Source organism: Belonocnema kinseyi, chromosome 8, assembly GCF_010883055.1.
Source record: "Belonocnema kinseyi isolate 2016_QV_RU_SX_M_011 chromosome 8, B_treatae_v1, whole genome shotgun sequence".
Lineage (NCBI taxonomy): Eukaryota > Metazoa > Arthropoda > Insecta > Hymenoptera > Cynipidae > Belonocnema > Belonocnema kinseyi.
Window position 1 is genome coordinate 45,053,530 of NC_046664.1, and position 19,620 is coordinate 45,073,149.

Here is a 19,620-nt window from a genome sequence, read left to right on the forward strand (position 1 = left end):
GAGGGAGCTCTTCTTAATATTTTGACACCAAAATCATGTCGATACACCTTACCGACTGCGAGTAAAGCCACCCACGCTTTAACTTGACAGACTGTATCGAAGACCTACAAAGAATGTTGAATAAACTAGATTCAAGCATGAAGAGCATGGGCCTCAAAATTAGGGCAAATAAAACAAAAACTATGGTATTCGAAGGAAAGAGTGAGAAAACACTATGCAATATTTTATTAAATGATGAGAGAATTGAACAAGTTTATAAGTTCGTATACCTTGGTAGCTTATTTACTAGGGACGGGAAGATAGATGAGGTATTAGATAGACGAATAAATGAAGGTAAGAAGGTTATTGGTAGAGCAGGTCCCCTTATCAGAAGTAAAAATATATCAAATTAAGCTAAAATGGCAATACATAATTCTATATTTGTACCGACTGTACTATACGGTAGCGAGACATGGGCTTATCAAGAAAAAGATAAAAGTAAAATTCACGCAATTGACATGAGATGCATGCGCATAATAAGCGGGAAAACCCTAATGGACAAAGTAAGTAACGAGATAATTCTAAAACAATGTGGTGCAGAAGAGACGCGAGTAGACACATGGGAAAGAAATAGGTTAAGATGGTTCGGACATGTTGAGAGAATGCCAAATGAATGACTAACGAAACAAGTGTATCAAGGTAAAGTAAACGGCAGCGTGCCCAGAGGTAGACCGCGGAAAGAATGGGTAGAATGTGTGAATGAGACCCTACTTAGAAGAGACATAAGAAGTCATAGAAACACGAGAGCCTGCATGAAAAAATGCATGGACATAAAAGAAGCTAGAGAAGTATGCCAGGACAGGAAAGTATGGCGGAAAATAGTTAATAAAAACAGTGTCAGTAGAGTGAATGACGCCTGAAACAAAGACCTTGGCCATTAATGGACCCAAGTGGGGAACCTTACATAACGACTTCGTGAGGTTTTTCGCTTGGGGTGATTGCTAGAGAGATTAATCAGCAACCTGGGTCGGAGCAGTGTTGCGGAACGAACGTGTTATTTACTTGAATAGCACGAGAATTCTGGATCAATCTGAAAAATCTCTATCCCTTCCAAACAATACTCCTTTCCCCTGCCGAGTGAGTCACACCTACTCCGAAAGGGAAATGGCTTAATGATGTAATAAACTTGAGAGAACAGGAAAAAGCGACACGTCACTAAATCCGGCAAATAGGAGGGATGATTATCGTGGTGACGTTGTGTTTCGACAAAAACTTTCACACAATCAGTGATCTGTGGGCTAGCGCGTTGTTGTGACGGAGGATCCAGTCGCACACACTTTTCGTGTATTCAAATCATCCTTGAAAATAGTGAAAACACTGCCTCTACTGATTCCTACTTCATCCACAATCGTTCTCGTAGCCAGGCGACGGTCTGAAAGTACGAACCCCTTTACTATTTCATCGTTATCGTCCACACGAGACGTTGACGGGCACCCCATTCTTTCGTCATCTTCAACTCTCTCCCGACCGTTCTGAAAGAGGCTTATATACTTGTACACTGTTCGAGTATCTACATTTATGACGAGGATGAAAAAATACTAATACAAAAAACAATGCTAAACAAAAGGTGTGCATCCGATTACGGTCAAATTTTTATTGGATGTTAGGGGCCCTTGCCACTGCCAACGGAGATACGAACATTGACTCCAGCGCTACCACCTTCCTGGAGAAAAAATGAGTGCACGGACTGTTTTCACAGACCAGGTATAATCATTTTGTTTTTGTGGCTAAGTCTATGTTAGAAAAACCGGGAGAGTGATAATCCAACGTATAAAAGAACAAGAGACTCTCCACGGTGGGTTTTTAAAAGTAATACATCCATTAGGGCATACATTTACAGCCAGAACACCCGACTAGCTGTCTGCTAGCAACAGAAAAAGACTTCGAGTTCCTAGATTCTCGTGTTAATATTAACTGACTTTGTGATTACAATTTGGCATCAAGTCAAATGCCCACGTACCCCCATGAAACAATTTATCAAATAAACAATTATGAACAAATAGTGTACATGCAGAGAGTAGCATAGAATCATTTATTTCCTGTCGGTACAGTTATTAGATATTTCTTTTATCAATTACATTTAGAGAAACTGAGGTCCTTTTAGAAGAATCCAATTCATAATTGGGTCGTCTGGTGTTTTTATTTAAATTTCTATTTTTTATTTGAATTTTTCTTACGTAAAGCATATTTTGCTGTTTTTGTTCAGAAATTATTTATTATATCATTATGTTTCATACTAAATTTGCACATGGTAATTAAAAATCGGACCCAGGGTAAGTGTGAGATATGTTTTTCGCCTTTTGCTTTTCATAGTGAAATACGGAAATTTGTCAATAGTTCGAGTTCAATTGAAGATATTAGTGAGACTTAATTTTGGAACTAAAATTTACTTACATAATAATATTTATTTTCATTATTATTTTTATAAATTACCAACGATTGCAAACAAACATATATTATAAAAATGAGTCCGAGCCGAAGGCAAAGACGTTAAAACTGCATCCGAGTATAAAATAACTGTACTGCCTTGGCACATACGATACTTTATCTGAAATACGCAGAATAAGAGCTTTTTTCTGGAAGTCGGCGTTTGATTGTACCACATACGCACGTGCGTGGGGTGACGTTAGAAGTCCAAAATCCACTTCGTAATTCAACTACGGTTTAAAATGTATTTCTCTCACTCTTTTCTTACAATTTTCTTTCACTTCTACTCACTTCTTCCCCCATGTTGTCACTTTACGTGACGCTCGTCGCCGTACAATAAAGTGCTATTTTACTGCCGCCCAGCGAGCAGATAACATGGGCTTGTTCTGCCTATTTTAGATAAAGATCCTTTCTCTGAAAGCGCCCCAGGGATGTTTTAGAAAATATTTTTTCTTCAAAATAAAGTGTCTAAATTTACTTTTTTGGACACTTTACATAGTGAAATTATTGAAAGAAAGAGATAATTTATGGGAATGCTTTATACTAAAAAAGCAAAAAGAATTATCTGTTAATTAAAAAACTGTTTTGGATTAATATTTAAAAATTTATGCTAATATGATTAATTTTATTTAATAATGACGTTTCGTGAATCTTGATTTTCTGTCCCGTTCTCTTATTTTTGATGTGTTTATAGTGAATATTTCTGGTTTGTTTATGTAAGTTTTGACTTTTAATCTACACTTGGACCTCAGGTAGCTAAAAGATGGTATCGTTCTTTCGTTACTGTTCCTACCTACTGCAATTTTTCTTACCTTGATAGAGGTTGCTGTATGAGCACAGAAACGCTGGTAAATCTTTTCAATGTTCCATTTTTATTGCGATTTTATAATAAGAAATATAAAAAAGAAATAGCAAAGTTATTGATTTATTTTTTTAAATTGCAGCAGGAGCATTTTATAGTGGTTGTCCTAATTTAGTACTTGGATTATTGGTTTTTTAAGGAATTCTATACATTAACTTGAGTATTGGACGTCAAATAGGATTTTGAATTTGATTTTAATCCATTCTCCTAAATTTCGATTATTTTTGATAAGTTCGGCTAGTTGTCCTGTATTTTTAGGACAACTAGTCTATCCCCTTTTGCAACAAATATTGTGAAGACAAATAAAACAGTAGACATTTCGTTACGGAAATACGTGATTTTTATATATCACATGCATGAATACGTCCGTTTCTCATACCTGTGAATCAAACGCGAAATTCCCCGTAGCAGCTTATGTTCGTAAAATGGCCATTATTTGTCACATTTAAATACATTTCTCATATTTTTCAGTTTATTTATAATATTTTCTGATATAAAGAAAACAAAGATTTTGTTGATATCATTTCTCTGATTGACAAAGAATACCTACTATATGTGACTGTAAATTATGCGAAATTTAATTAATTATTTGTAAAAATGTTAATTACAACACATTAATTGACAGCAGTAAGTTATTTCCAATGATAGATCGCATTCTTATATAAATTTTCAGTATTTGCATTTAGGAGAAAATATTTTTCTGTTATTGAGCACAAGGGTGCATCAATTTTTCATTTTTTTATTTTCTCGCATATCTCCCCCAAATTAGTTCCAATCCACACAACAATAAGTGCCTTTAAAAATGATATTTAAGGGCTCAGCAAACCTCATGGACTCTTTAACACGTGTTTTCAATACAAAAGAAGTTTATTTATACATTTAATCCAAAATCATCAAAATTATGTGAATCGAGTTAAAACTCAAAATTTTTCTTCACACTTAGATACAAAATAAAAATGAATAGTTACTGTAAATATCACCTTCATAAGTCTTATAATTATATCTTACCATTAATTATTCAAATAACTTATTATTTTTGTTAGCAATTTTCTCTCAGTTCTTTCAGTGAAAGCAAGGCAATAATGAATTAATATCAACAAAAATAATTGCTTAGACCATTCATTTTTATTATTAAAATAAAATGCAATAAATAAATACGAAAACACTAAGTTAGGCAGACAAAAAGTAGAATATTTCGAAAAAAAATTGCAACTTCCTAGGATTATTCATAAAAAATATTATGAGAAATTAGAGTAACTTCTTTTAATAATTAAACTTGTTAACTTGAATTAATGATTACCTCACTCTAATTGAAAAGTAGACAAAAAGTGGAAAATTGTTTCCAGATTGTATAAAAACCTTCTGCGGTCTGAATATACAGCTTAATTTTGTTAGCTAGCGTTCTAATGTCATATTTATGGTTTTAGCAATACGACATTAAAATAGAAATAATGAAAATTGAAATTTTCACAAAATCACACTATATACGGTAAAAAGTCTATGAAGAAAATTATTATATCCGGGAAGTTCTGCAAGATCGCAGTTTCTCATATTTAAAAGACCTACAAAGCTTCTTCTATGCATTTTTATAGCACCTATGAATAGAACATAAATGTAGAATTTTTACATTCTGATCATTTATGGCAAAATATTAGATTTATGTGAATTGGTACCTATTCAGTTTTCGTCAATTGTCGACCTTTTGAGACACCCGAAGTCGGAAACCCCGTTTTTATCAACTGTTCTTAATTGTGGTTACCGCAATAAATTACTGCAGATAAAAATTATTTCAAAATAAGTAATTAAATGATAACTATTAAAACAATAATAAAGAATACAAATGCTTTAGTTTGCAATATCTATATAAGTAGTCCCGGAGGTAGTTACACAAATAATGTAAAAAGGCATTTTATATATAATTGAATTTAATATAATACAAAATATTTCGTGTTTTGGACATACGTTAATCGAGTGAGGAGCACGAGACACGTTATGGGAACGTACCACTCTTTAAATTGATAGGAGGTTAATCAAGAGGGATTAAATGGTTACTGAAAGACAGTTTTCATTTTTGAATTTTCAATTTAAAAAATTTATGCAAATATTTGGTGGAAGCACAGAAACCAAGCGTAAAGCGCAAATTAAATACAATATATCGAGCGTGATGCACGAGATTTGACTGACGCACAGCTTAAGCGCGCTCAAACTTGTTTGTAGTGCGCACAACCCATGACTTATAAACAGATCAAATTGAATACTTTAGGTTCAAAAATTGTTGTTAGAAAAAATAGGAGCGAAACATTTTTCATAGCTCAGGAGGTCTTGAAATAGCATCAATGTATCAAAACTGAATAGGTCTGATTTCATAAGTCTCTAATATGTTCTATAATAAATGAAAATGATGTAAGAAAAATGTCTTATAAACAAAAAAATTGCAGATGGAGTGACCTCTAATGTAAGCATTAGTAAAAGGACTAGTAATAAAAAACAAAAACTTAAAATCTGTCTGTAAAGCTAAAGGTAAACATACGATCCGGTATTTAAAAGAAAAAAGTGTTACTAAATTCAAATCCTGCAATTTCTCGAATATAAATATTCTCGACTTTTTTTATACCTATTAATATTTAAAAATATACTCACATATATTTTATTGTAGGCGATATCTAAAATAAAAAAATGAATAAGTATACATGAATAAAAATTAAATGACGACCGTTAGCAGGGTGTAGTGTGTTTATTTTTCAGAACTATTGTAGTTTTAACATTAGCTTGAAATTTTACATTGAAGACATAGGAGTGAGTATGGGACGGAAAATGTATAATTTGTGGTTTTGTTTGGTAATAATTTTTAAAACTGTTCTATTGAATCTTTATTTGACCTAATTACCTTTATGCTTATCCTTATTACCATCTTTTTCCTTATGTTCGCTTCCATCTTTTTTTTTATGTTCATCATTTTCTTTTTTTTCTTTTTCATGTTTTTCTTTCTTTTCTTTTTCTTTTTTGTCTTGTTTTTCTTTCTGTTTTTGTTTTTCTATTTCTTTTTGTTTTTGTTTTTCTCTTTCTTTTTGCTTTTTAATTGCATTTATCTTTCTTTTATTTTTTTCCTGTTTTTTTATTTTTTTGCGCCTTTTTCTTTCTTGAGCAATATTTTTATGATGTACATGGTGATGTACATGGTGCTCAACTTTATGGGTTTTCGGGTTATGATCTTCCTTACCACCGACATCGTGTCTGTCGTCAGAATTGACTCCACCATGTTGATAATCATCATATCGACTATGACCACCAGATCCACCATGTCCGTATCTATCATCATATCTATCACCATCATATCCATCCCGACCATTTAATTGTTGTTTTAGATTTTTATTTTTCTTATAGCCTATTCCTCCTGCTATTGCTGCTCCTCCTAATGCTCCAACCGCTCCTGCTACTAATGCGTTATTGCCGCTGCCTTCCGATGCTTGTCCATTAGAACCTCCTTCAGATGATCCTCCTCCACCCCCTCCATCCCCTCCACCTGAACTTCCTTCACCACCGTCGCCAGAACCTCCTCTACCACCTCCTCCACCACCTTCGTCACGACCTCCTCCTCCTCCACCTGAATCTCCGCCACCTGACCCACCACTACCTGATCCTCCTCCACCTGATCCTCCTCCATTTGATCCTCCTCCACCTGATCCTCCACCATTTGATCCTCCTCCACCTGAGCCTCCTCCACCTGATCCTCCTCCACCTGATCCTCCTGCACCTGATCCTCCTCCACCTGATCCTCCTCCACCCCCTCCGTTTTCTTGAGCGCCGCCAAGGTCTGGAAAATAAGAAATCAAATTATGCGTAAAATTCTTAAGAGTTGTATGGATAAAGAGCAGTGATAGTTTCAAACTATAGTGACAACATCTTCAGGGCCAAACTGGAGTGGGTTTGAATTAGTTTAATCGCCGATTCATAGCACAGCAATGTATGAAGAAAGGAATTCTCGACTGACTGGGCTAGACGTTCAAATTTTTATCCAATATGCACAGATTTTTATTTGAATATAGGGTAAATAATGTTTTGTTCATTTGACTAAGCGTATTTTACAACAACAAAAATTTCGTCAATTTATTATGAGTAAGCGCATTTTGTAAATAAATACATATTTTCGTTAATTTTTAGATTTCCATTCTCTTGAGAAGGTAGTCTGTAGTTTGTGTCTGTAGGCGTCATAACTTTTGAAAGACTGGTCAGATTGAATTGAGGTATGGCACACGTTCCAAAGGTGTAAAAAGAAAGAACAATTTCGTGAATCAGCTATTTTTAACCTAAGGTTCTGGATTCATCTATCGGAAATGCTTTAAAAAAAAGGAGGCCATTTTTCAGACAAATGACAAGAGATGTAAAATTATATTCGTAAGCAAATTTGCTTACCTTAAAAAGATGGACAAATTTTCTGAAAATAATTTTCGTCGATAAGACATATATTTTTTGTTTTAATGTTGAAGTATGCTATTGAAAATAAAAAATTCTACTTTTAAATAAAACTATGCAAGATACAAAAACAGTTGAATAAACAAAATTTTTTCTTTCGAGAAAGATCTACAAATTTGTTGCGAATCATTTTTTATAAAAAAAAAAATTTTGACAAAAATGACATTATAACTTTTGTATTGAATTTTGTTGGAAAGCCGTGAACAAGATTGGGAAAATATGAATGGGTAACAGTCGGTCGCCCAAAAGAGATTCTGCAAATTAGTTTATAATTGATTGTTGATAAGGCGCACCATTTTCATTTTAATCGTTAAATAATACATAGAAAATTAAAAAAAAAAAGAAATTTCTGTAAAAACAGTACAAGATATTACAAAAATGAATAGACAAAAGCTGATCACCAAAAAAAGATTGACAAATTTATCATGAATTAATCTTTGTTAGATTTAAGTGTCCAAACAAAAAGGTGCCATTTCAGGTGACGAAACATGGAAACTTTTGAATCTCATATAAATAATATTGGGAACACCAAAGCCCTCTGAAGTAGGGAACCTTTCTACTAATTTCTGCAGAAACTTGTCATTTGGACACGTCGAGATGCTTATTTGCTGTTTCAATCGTAAAAAATGACACCATAAATAAACAAATTAAATTTTGGAATTAAAAAAAGGGTCCAATAAAATTTCGAATAACACAACTGTCTAAGTAATTGAATGATAAAATTTGCATCTGACCTTTTTGTTCGCGTCATACGTTGAAATGTTTCAGTACAATTTTACCTAATCGTAAAATTTATATAAATTTATAAGTTATAAATAATATAATGATGCTGCCTACGCATTTTATATTGTTCTTAAATGGAGCAAAGCCTATATCATTGCTATTCCAGCATTATAAAAATATTTTCTTTGTGAATGGCTGTCGACTTTATGTTTAAAAATACGAATTAGATATAATCGGTAAAAGACTAATCTTCATGAGAACGTATCCGGTACCGATGTTTTTAAAATGCTATCCTGAATCATTTTCTGAAAAATTATTTATTAATGAAATAAGAATAGTTGGAATGTTCCTAGGCTGTACTTTTAGGCGCAAATCGGCAGCTAACGCCACAGCTGTAGATTTTCGCTATACGCGGCAGCATTACAATTATCAGTTCAGAGAAAAAGGATGAAGGTGCAAACTCCATTCTTTAGCTCGAAGGAGTGAATATTGAAACAGTTATTCCTTGTGTTATTTAAGATGAATCACAAATACCTTTGAAACAAATCTTATCTTATCGTATCTTTAAAACAAATAAAAATAAAATGGATGGCTCAAGGAAACATATTTCCGAAAATTTAAGTGATAATATACCTTCACTCAAGTGAAACTCGACTACATTTCAAGACACCATAGATGTCATTGACAAAATCGAAAATATCTACTCAATAAAGAAGTTGAAGGTCAAAATAATATATATATATATATATATATACATTCGGGAACATTATATTCTACGAATAAGAGAATCAGAATTATATATCAGAAATTAATTGTTGATGAGTGCTCTTAAATTATTGTATTATTATTATATTATTACGAGATTACGACTTTGAGAGAACCAAATATTACTAATGAAAACAAGGTAAAGTCACTTATGCTTTCAAACAAATACATACAAACAAAATATGCGCAGCCCATTAATCAATAGAATATTATATCTTCATTGGGATACATTGAAAATTATTCAAGGAGCAAAAATCAAAAATTGATTTGAAAAAAGTGGCTGAAACTTCCTTCTAAGCCACCGGACAATATTCTGAACCAAGTGAAAGTGTAGGGAAAGCACATCGAAATAACACCTGATTTTGTTCAAAACATGGAACAATTTGAGATATACATAATAGATGAATTCTTTTTATATTATGGATATTCGACCGAAAAACATCATTCACGGGATTCAAGTTTAGAATGAAAACAAAAAACATTTACATACTTCTAATCCAATTAATTATCTTAAGAAATTAAAATTGGAATAGCCTCAAATTCAATATTACAACCTTCAAAACGTGGTCGAATTCAGCCTACAAGAAATGTAAATAATCGAATGATATTAAAGAAGATATAACTTTAATTAATACAAAAAACGCTATAGAAGTGAAAATATGACAAAATTAGTTAAATATAAATTTTTTTTAATGTTTAAAATTTAAAGGAACTCAATAATAATTTATATACAGCTATAAATATAAGTCTGAATAATTAAAGACAGGCAGTAAATAAGATTGTCAGAAAGAATCAATCATATGAAATTTAACAAAATAATAGTCGAAAAAACAAACCAAAATAAAAAAAGAAGAAAAAAATACATACTATATATTAAATGGAAAAAAACAGGAAAAAGTAGAAATAATAAGAAAGAAAATGACATAAATAAAACACTATCCTTTACTAATTACAAAAACGAAAAATATATAGAATATAATATATAAAATAGAATAATATGTGTTAGCAAACAATAACAATAAACTAGAATCAATTCGAATCAACTCAATATAACAGTGGCATTTTATTCAACAGGATCTGGACAACTAAATAACAAAAGAAACGCAGGATTAATTATTAACGAAAGTTTTAAACAAACTATTTTGTATATATTCGTTTAGAGGCACAGTTAATCCGTTTTTTCAACTTATTTCGAAAACAAACCTATTTTTTCTCATTTGTTTCATAAACTTAGGGGGACACTAAAGCATAGAACATTAAAATTAGTTTACAGGTTACAGTTTACATTAATATAAAATGATGAATGCAGAATCAAATGCAAATATTTTTTCTTTTTTGTTATTAAACGAATTAATTTTTCTAAACTAGCAAACATTCTTTTGTTTAGGGCGATACTAAAATGGTTCAGTTTAATTTTGCAAATCATATTTATGAAATTTTAATACATCAGGATGACGCCAAAATTTTGAATCAGTATAGTCAATGCGACACTAAAGCGAAAAGCAGCAAATTTAAATTAATTTTTCTTTGAAGCGTCTGAAAAAAAATTGAGAGAACCAAATCTAATGTTTAACCTTTCTGTTTTCTTGCTAGACAGTATTACAACCACAAATAAATTAATCGTTAAGTTCGAAAGAGATCTGTTAGTAACTGATTATTTCGCAGAATGAACCTTGCAATCTTGGTTTGTGAGCACTAAAGACGTACAAAGACATATTAGGAATTAAAAATGTAGTATTAAAAAGGCTCAAAATAAAACCTGAATAGAAATTATCTTACAGAATTTTGTAACCAGGAAAATTAGACAAAATTTCGTAATCTGGAAAATATTGTACTAAAATTTTTACGAAATCGAAGCTCGTTTGCTACCAACATATTAAAATAAGTTCGACTATTTCAGCAAGGAGAGAGAAAACAGAAAATGCATAAACAATTCAATTTTCACTTCTGTAAGCTTATTGTGCCTGAAAGATTCTAAATAACCAAGCAAGTATCGACACTGGATCTAGGTACAGATATATTTCTAGAGAATTTTTTTCAGTAGATTTATCGTTTCATCAAAATAATTAAATTGTCGAAAAGTCCCAATTCTTATGGATAACATTTTATAAGAACAACATTCGAAAAAGTTGAGCTTAGAAAAAATTCCCAGCAATAAATAAAAATTGAAGCTACCCTGAAAAGTCCAGATGTCAGAAATTAAAAGAATGTTTAAGGAATAAGAATAATGTTACAACGCGATGAGAATGTGCTTGTAACAATCAAAGGATTAATCACAAAAAAGAATTTACAATCACTTAATTTCAGTTTTCAATTTTTTAACATTTACTTTTAAAATTTCTATGAAAAATTTGAGGCAAGTACTATGAACAAGGGCATGGTGCGCGATAAATATATTATAAAGCGCGAGTGTCAGCAGGCGCGCGCCCTAGACAAGTTTAAACTTACGAGTTAAGAGAAATTGCGATGATAATGCGCTAGCGCGGTACGCAGATTTTTTTTCTTAAAGGATTCGTTTATTTCTTATACTTAATCTGCTAACAATAAATTTTTATTTTACAGACACGCAACCGGGCATGCCTAAGTTTACAGAAATTCGATGAGTGTAGCAGTAGCACTTTCAATGTGCCTAGAAACTTCTTATTTAATACAAAAAATTAACAACTTGACAAATTATCAAGAAATGGATGTCCTTTTTTACGAAAAATGAACTGATAATGACTCAGAAACGACCATACTCTCTAAGAGACTTTATCATTCCGGGATATTCCTTATTAATTAAAAAAATTCTATAATCTCATTGTCATTTTTTTCGTTCAAAGCCAGCTGATATTATATTATTCTAGAGTTATAATAAGGCACGTATTTTACAGTTTGATCAGAGAATTACTTGAACATAACATAACTTGAACATAACTTGTGAATTTTCAAAAAATGGCAGACTTTTTTCAATGCAGTACTTTCCTATTAAGCGTAGATATTTGGGACTTTGTTTGTTGATGGCCTCCCAAGTTAGACAGGCGAGAGGGACTAAGAGGAATACCTAGGGGAAGGAACCCCGAAATCAAAAATTGTTGCTAACAAAACAATATACCCCAAGTGAGGAAAGATCTCACCGTCAATTCCGGTGTAAGCCCCGGTGGTCGACGCCGGCCCCGCGGATTTTGGAAATGGATCAGTCATGGAATGAAGCCGCCACATGTTAACCAACAGGAACCTAACTAGGACTGAGGGTGATACCACTTTATGTGGAGCCGTTGACTCGCGATGTTGACAAGTAAGTGTTTTATTGGCCCTGCTGTGGTGCTTGGTAGTGAATAAACTGCTTCATCTGCTCACAAATCAGGGCCATCACGTAATGGGCTATGCGGACGATATACTGGGTGTCGTGTGTGGCCAGAATGTGGATGCGGTCAACGGAGTTATGCAACAAGCACTAAAGATAGTCGATTCATGGTGCAAAAGGAATGGACTATCAGGAAATTCGAGTTAGATGGACACGGTTGTATTCACCAGAAGGTATAAGTGGGGAAACACATGTAAATTGAAACTGAGAGGACAACAACTGGAAACCAAACGACAAGTTAAATATCTAGGAGTAATTCTGGATAAGAAGCTAGCATGGAACAAGCAAGTGGTAAACAAATTCAAGAGGCTGGTAACGATGCTCTGGCTGCTAAATGGCCCTGGATGAAACAACGACCACGTCGTTACTAGATTGGAGTGGTTTTTGGTACTAAATAACTTAGCGACGGATAACCGAGTTACTCTGCTTTAGATCTCTAGAAACAATGGCATAAAGAGCAATGAAATATCAGATAGGCCAGCGAAACTAGTGTCACGTCCCGCGACTTTTATAATAATAATAAATAATTATAAACAATGGATTATAATTACCTAACATTTATATTTAATAATAACTCAACAAGTTAAGGGATTATATTCAACATCCAATTATTATTGTAAACAAACCTAGTATTGTTGAAATCATTTGTGAAGATCAGATTAGTAAAGAAACGACGCAACAGTGTAAGGTTAACCCAACAGCACAAGAAAATCTACGCATCATCTTTTGCACAAAAAACAGGCACACGTTAATTAAAAAGCAATAAATTAATTGACAGGGAAACCGGAAAGGGAAGCTGAATTTTCAACATCATACGCTCATAATATGCTGGTACCTATAAGTACGCACACATCGCAGTAAACAAAAATAAGCGATACACATAAATATTCGCTTAGCTAACAAAACCAGCAGACTATACACTAACTGAAAAGCCATACATTAACCAGCAAGTCAAGACTGAAAACGGACAAGATTTTCAGTCCCATACGTTTAAAAATGCTTAGATCTAAAAGCAATAAACAGCTTAATAAAGATGACAGCTATAGGAGGGTGAGTCGTTCACACATAAACAAAAGGACACACGCAAAGCTCACGCTCTTCTACGCATTATAATAGCTTACCCTTGGACACTTAGGAAGAGATACCATATATTTTAGTAACTGCGCCATTCTCCATATTTGGGCACATCAAGATTCCTAATCACTGATTGTCTATCTCATTAATTACCCCCATGGTACTTTGAAAGGGATAGAAGGCATTATGGTTACTGCGACATCCTCCATATATGTGCATATACATATCTCTCAACGCCCATTGGACAATTAGGGTCTTACCACTCTTCTACTTAATTGATTGACAACGCCGATTGGAACCAAGAATAATCCCTACTTCTAAAACCACTCACTCCTACGGGAATCTAAGAAGGGATCTTGGGAATAAATACAGCGGATTCAGAAACAGAAATCAGTTTAGTTTAGTTTTAGTTTAGCTGATTATACTCCAGCTTCAGTCTTTACGCTAGTCTCGGTTCAGTCTCAGTTCAGTCTCAGTTAGACAAATCCATAGTATGAAGAATCTTCAAAAACCCTAAACTCCGATCCAGCAGTGTTGGCCCGTCAATCATTTAAATCTACAAATCTACGAAGAATAGCTTCTGTGTGGAACTTCGAATCAACCACACCTGCCACAAAGCGACAACGCAGCCCAGATACGCTGACCTTGCCATCTCTGCCTGCAGAGCCATATTCAGAGCCATCCACCCCCTGCGGGTACCCATACAGGGTGCCAACAGAAGGACAGGCTACTTTTGATTCAAGGAACGAGAGGGTGAATCATCCACTCTTTACAAAAGGGAACTTGTAAGTAAACCAAGGAATCAAATGATTTCAAGCAATTCGGAGATTTATCAGGAAACGTTGATCAAATCTGATCTTTATATTTAAATTCTCCTGACACTTAAATAAGTATTCATCTTTTTATATATTATAACATATTTGATTTATTTGGTGTATCTGGCAGTTATCCTCATCCCAGTTCTCTAGTTTATTTAAAATTAGATTCTAAAACGAGGAACCACTTGGAATAAAATAAAGGACAAGGTAAGTTACATCTCGTAGGACGTAACACTAGTAGCAAAAGAAAATGTTACTTACCAAGCGAAGGAAATGCTCAAGCTCCGGAGGAACAAAGTCAAAGTCCTAAAGGAAATGTTTATAGGACATGGAAACTCCTTTCATCAGTTACATAAGATAGGGCTTAAAAGAAGTACTCCCTGTTGTCTATGCGGAAAGGATAATGAGACGACTACTCGTAACCTTTGTCAGTGCCCAACATAAATGCGGTCCTCTTCCTATGGATAACCCAAACGTGAAGGGCTGTTAAAGTCTCAACCCAGAACACGCCAGAGCATGCAAACAAGAGCTAGAAATACTTGGACATGTTCTCAGTAAATGCTTAAAGTATACACGCTACGGGTACATACCGAGACATAATGCGTTTCTAAAAGTGCTATATTGCCATCTTCTGCATTTCTATCGTGTTGATTTAATGCCCGTCTTACCATACGCCCAGGAGGAACTGTAGTCCGTTGTGAAGAAGAATAAGTGCAAGATTTACTGAAATTTCTCATTTTCCACTACTTAATGCTACAAAGCCTGATAGTGTCCTCCAAGATCTGAAGACTGAGGTAATTTACGTTATTGAATTCTCGTCTCCAGCTAATGATAATATAGGGGCTATTACAGGGTCAGAAACTCAGAAGATAAGGTATTAAACGCAGAGGGCAAAAAGTTTTTAGAATTTTGTGAAGAGCAAGGGTAAGGGCAGATCTGCTGAGAGAGGGGGTCGGTTTCAGACTACGTAATTTTTTTCGAAAGAATTGACGAATGTCCAGTCAAAAAATGTAATTCCTGATCAGAACAGAATCTGACCATCTTTCATTCATTTTCTCTTTAGAATTAGACAATTCTATTTACATGAAGAAACCTTTTTTGAGAAAGGAAAATAGAGAAATGACAACCCGTTTGAAATAAAAAAAGGATAAGATAGAGGAGTATGAAAAAGAAATGGAAAAAATTGTGGGAGAAATGCGAAGAAGCTGAGGATTAGGAGGGTCGATGGGTAAGGTTCAGGAAATCCATTTGGAAGGCAGCAAAAGCTTTAGGATTACTATCAACACATGGAAAAAAGGGATATTAAGGTTCAGAAAATTGTAAAGGTGACTGTTTTGATCAAGAATGTGCTGAACAGATGACTAAGGTTTGGGATTGTCTTAAAAAATATCTCGATTAAAAGAATGATGAAGGAAGGGACAAACTAACAGAGGGAAAGAAGAAACCTAAAAGATTGTACACAGAAAAGGGAAAGAAGAAACGAGAGGAAAAATGGAAGATGGTTCAGGAAAGTAGATGCGTGGGAAGCTTCTGGCAGGCTATAGGAAATTTCAGGCAAAAAAAAGAGAAAGGGGGGAAGGAAAATAGGAAGCCAGAGATGACTAAACCATTTTAGAAATCTACTGAAGATAGGGAAAAAAAGTAATTGACTTCGCGATAAATAGATCTGATATAGACTCAGAGGTCGAGAAAGAAAAGGCGATGGCAGAAGTAGAAAATGTTAGGATCGATAAAAAAAGGGGGAAGCAGCAGCAGAAAGACAAGTGGTAAATGTCAGTGAAGAAGAAGACGACGAAGCTAATGGCGATATAGCTTTTGAGGAAATGGTAAAATGTATTAAGAAAATGAAGGTGGGAAAGCTCCAGAAGATGGGATCCCTATTGAATTCATTCAGGGAATTCCAAAAGTATGAGCTCTAGAGTTACATAAAATAATAAATGGATTCTGGACAACACCGAAAATGCGGAAGGCTGGGATATAGCAGGAATAACTCTGATATTTAAGGGTGGACAGGAAGATGAAACGTGTAATTATAGGGGAATATCTTTTCTACATACCGGGTGTGAAATCTGAGCAGCAATTATGGACGAAAAGATTCGAGGGTGGATGGAAATGAAGGGCCTATACAAGGAGAGTCAGGCTCGCTTTAGAAAAAAGAGATCCACTAGAGATCACGTCTTCGTCTAAAACTGTCTTCTTAATAATCAACTAAAAAGTGAAGGTGGAAAACTGTATGAAGCATTCACTGATTTTAAAAATGCTTTCGACACGGTGGACAAAGAAATTCTCTTTAAAAATTATTCAAGTTAGATATAAGAGGTAGGATGCTAGAAATGATTATGGAAATATATAGAGTAACAGTAAATGAAGCTATAACGGAGGAAGGGGTCGCAGATGGTTTTGAAACAAGGAGAGGAGTCAAACAAGGATGCCCACTGAGTCCCACACTTTTTAATATTTTTATAGATGACATGGACGAATTATAGGAAAGAAAAAAGGAGAAAGAAATGGTCATAAGTAGAAAGAAGATTTTTGCTATAAAATTTGCAGATGAACTAGCAATTTTGGCGGATTTTCTGGAAGGACTTGACTAAATGCTAAAATCTTTAGGAGGGTTCGTAGGAAAAAACAAATTAGAAATTACGTCAAGAAATCAAATGTTATAGTCTTCAGAAATAGAGGCAGAAAAAAGAATGCAACATAAAAATGGAAGTTTAACGGAAATAAATTAGAGCTAGAAGAGAAAGTTAAATACTTGGGTTATTCGTTTACATCAGGAGGGACGCACAGAACACATGTTGTTAAAATGGTAGGAAAAATGCAAAAAAGCAGCCAATGCGGCATTGGGAGTCATAAAAAGAGCAAGAATAGGAGGTTTTGACAGGAAACTACACATAATTGATGTCCTAGTTAAATCAGGAGGACTAAATGGGGTAGAGGTTTGTGGGTGGGAAAAATGAAATGAGATAGAAAGGGCTCAAGGAAGGTACGTAAAGATGGCAATGGGCTTGGATAGAAACACGCCAGATTACATCTGGAAGACGGAATCTAGCAGATGAAAATCGCGAGGTCTTAAATAATTTAATTTAAAAAACTGTGAAAAATCAAATTAGTTTACTACATAATATTAAAAACTTCAAAATTCATCACGTGAATATTACAAACGTATATTCTGAAAATTCTTCATAATGCTTGCTTTGCAAGCTAGCAAAGGGAGAAACTTTTGCCGAGGCACGAGTGACCTACCTTTACCTTTCAAGGGTTAAGTATGGAACACAATTCCGATAGAAAATTATTATATTTCTAGCAAGAAGCCATGAAATATTTTTTAGAATATAATGTAGGCACTGATTAGTATTACTAAATTTTCCGTAAAACTAGCCGAACAAGTATAGCACTCCGGTTAATATTGCAGAATTTTCTGTAACGTTAGCCTGAACGACTTGGACAAGTGGGTAAGTCTTACGGATAATTTCGTAACTTTAGACAGTTCGTATAATGTGTGCAAATGTTTCAAAACATATTTTATAAGAGAATATACATTGCAAATAATTTGTTTTCAGAAAGAAAGTTTTACTTAAAGTTTCATAATTACCAAGAGATATGCTGAAGACCACAATGGCGACTATCGGAGTAAGGACAATGAGCCTCATATTTATTGTTGTTTAGTTTAATACAAAAGAATCATTTTTTTACAATTTCGTTTAAGTTTCCTAATAATTAAATGTCAATTCTAGACTTTTTCTAGCCTACTGATAATTTTTCAAGCGATCAAATCCCTATATATATACTGGCTATTATCGCGAAATGTATGAAAATGTGTAGCACATGCTTCCATTATGGATGGGAACAATTTTGTATGTCATAATGTCTGCCCTTCAAGAACTTGTTTTTTTTTTAATTCAACTGCCATATTATAATAAGATAACATGCGGCCAAGACGCGTGTGTCGTCATAAAACAGAAAAATTTCCTTTGATGCATCAAGGTTAAAATTTGAAGGAAAAACATGTTTTTACATAATGCAGTTTACTTGGAGACGAAATTTGCACCTTCTCGCTCTTCATGCTTCTTCGCTTACCATTATTGCGTGCATTTCAATTGCATTTTTTAAAAAAGAAAACGAATTTTAATTCAAATCGTAAAATATTAATTACAGGCTTGGTGGAATATATTCATAATTTGCGACTATAATTGTTTTTCAATGTTTTTTACATAGGTTCCTCAAAACACATGCGGCTTTTGCTAATACATTGTCATTGCAACACGTGTGCTTTGCCCTTGAAAATTAGGTTACCCAGACGGTTGTCCTAAAAAATAAAACGGTGTAGACCAAATAGAACGAAATATAAAAAGTATGTATGTTTCTAAATATAATTTTTATAAAAAATATGTTTATTTAATTTACTAAAGAGAGAAATTATGACATAGGCTTTAAAAATTCTATAATTTTGAAAATGATCTAACTTTTTGTATTTTGATACAATCAAAAAAATGATTGAGAAAATTTTTAAATATATTAATTATGTCGTAAAAAATTTTTGAAACTTTTTTCAATCTAGCAGCAAAATTGTTAATTTTATATATTTTTCGACAAAATTTTACACTGTTAAAAATGCAAATAATTTTTCTGATTATCATCTTTTTAGAAAAATTCATGAGATAATTTGCTTGTTTTTTATTTGTTGTATCAGAAAAATTGATAAAACTCTTTAAAAATGTTGTTTCAAATATTGAAAATGCTTTAACTTTTTGAATTTTGGTCTGATCGTAAAATTGTATTGGGTTAGTTTTAAAAAATATTTGAGATCTAGTGAAAATTTTAAATAAAATTTCTAAATCTATCACAAACAAAATCATTCCATTGTTTGAAATTTTGCAAAATGTCGAAAAGTGTATAACTTTTTAAATTCTTATTGAAATTTAAAATAGCATGAAAATTATTTGTATGTGTTTATCATCTATAGGAAATTTTGACAAAAATATTTAAAACCTTAAAGAAATTGGGTTTTTAAGTTTCGAAAGTATCTAAATTTTTTAATACTTTTTTCGGAATTATCTGGTTAAGGAAATTGACCTTTCATTTGGGAACCT

At 33.3% G+C, this 19,620-nt stretch overlaps 1 protein-coding gene across 1 annotated transcript in view; it reads right to left on the reverse strand.

The window, feature by feature from the left end:
* LOC117178470 (glycine-rich cell wall structural protein-like) overlaps nt 1-12,490 on the reverse strand; it is a 45,011-nt gene extending 32,521 nt beyond the window's left edge. Inside the window, exons 1-2 of the mRNA XM_033369897.1 lie at nt 12,406-12,490; nt 6,549-7,142 (exon numbers count right to left, since the gene is read on the reverse strand). Coding sequence (XP_033225788.1) covers nt 6,549-7,142; nt 12,406-12,490 — 679 coding nt within the window. The remainder of the gene's footprint in view (nt 1-6,548; nt 7,143-12,405) is intronic.
* Nucleotides 12,491-19,620: the final 7,130 nt, after the last annotated feature.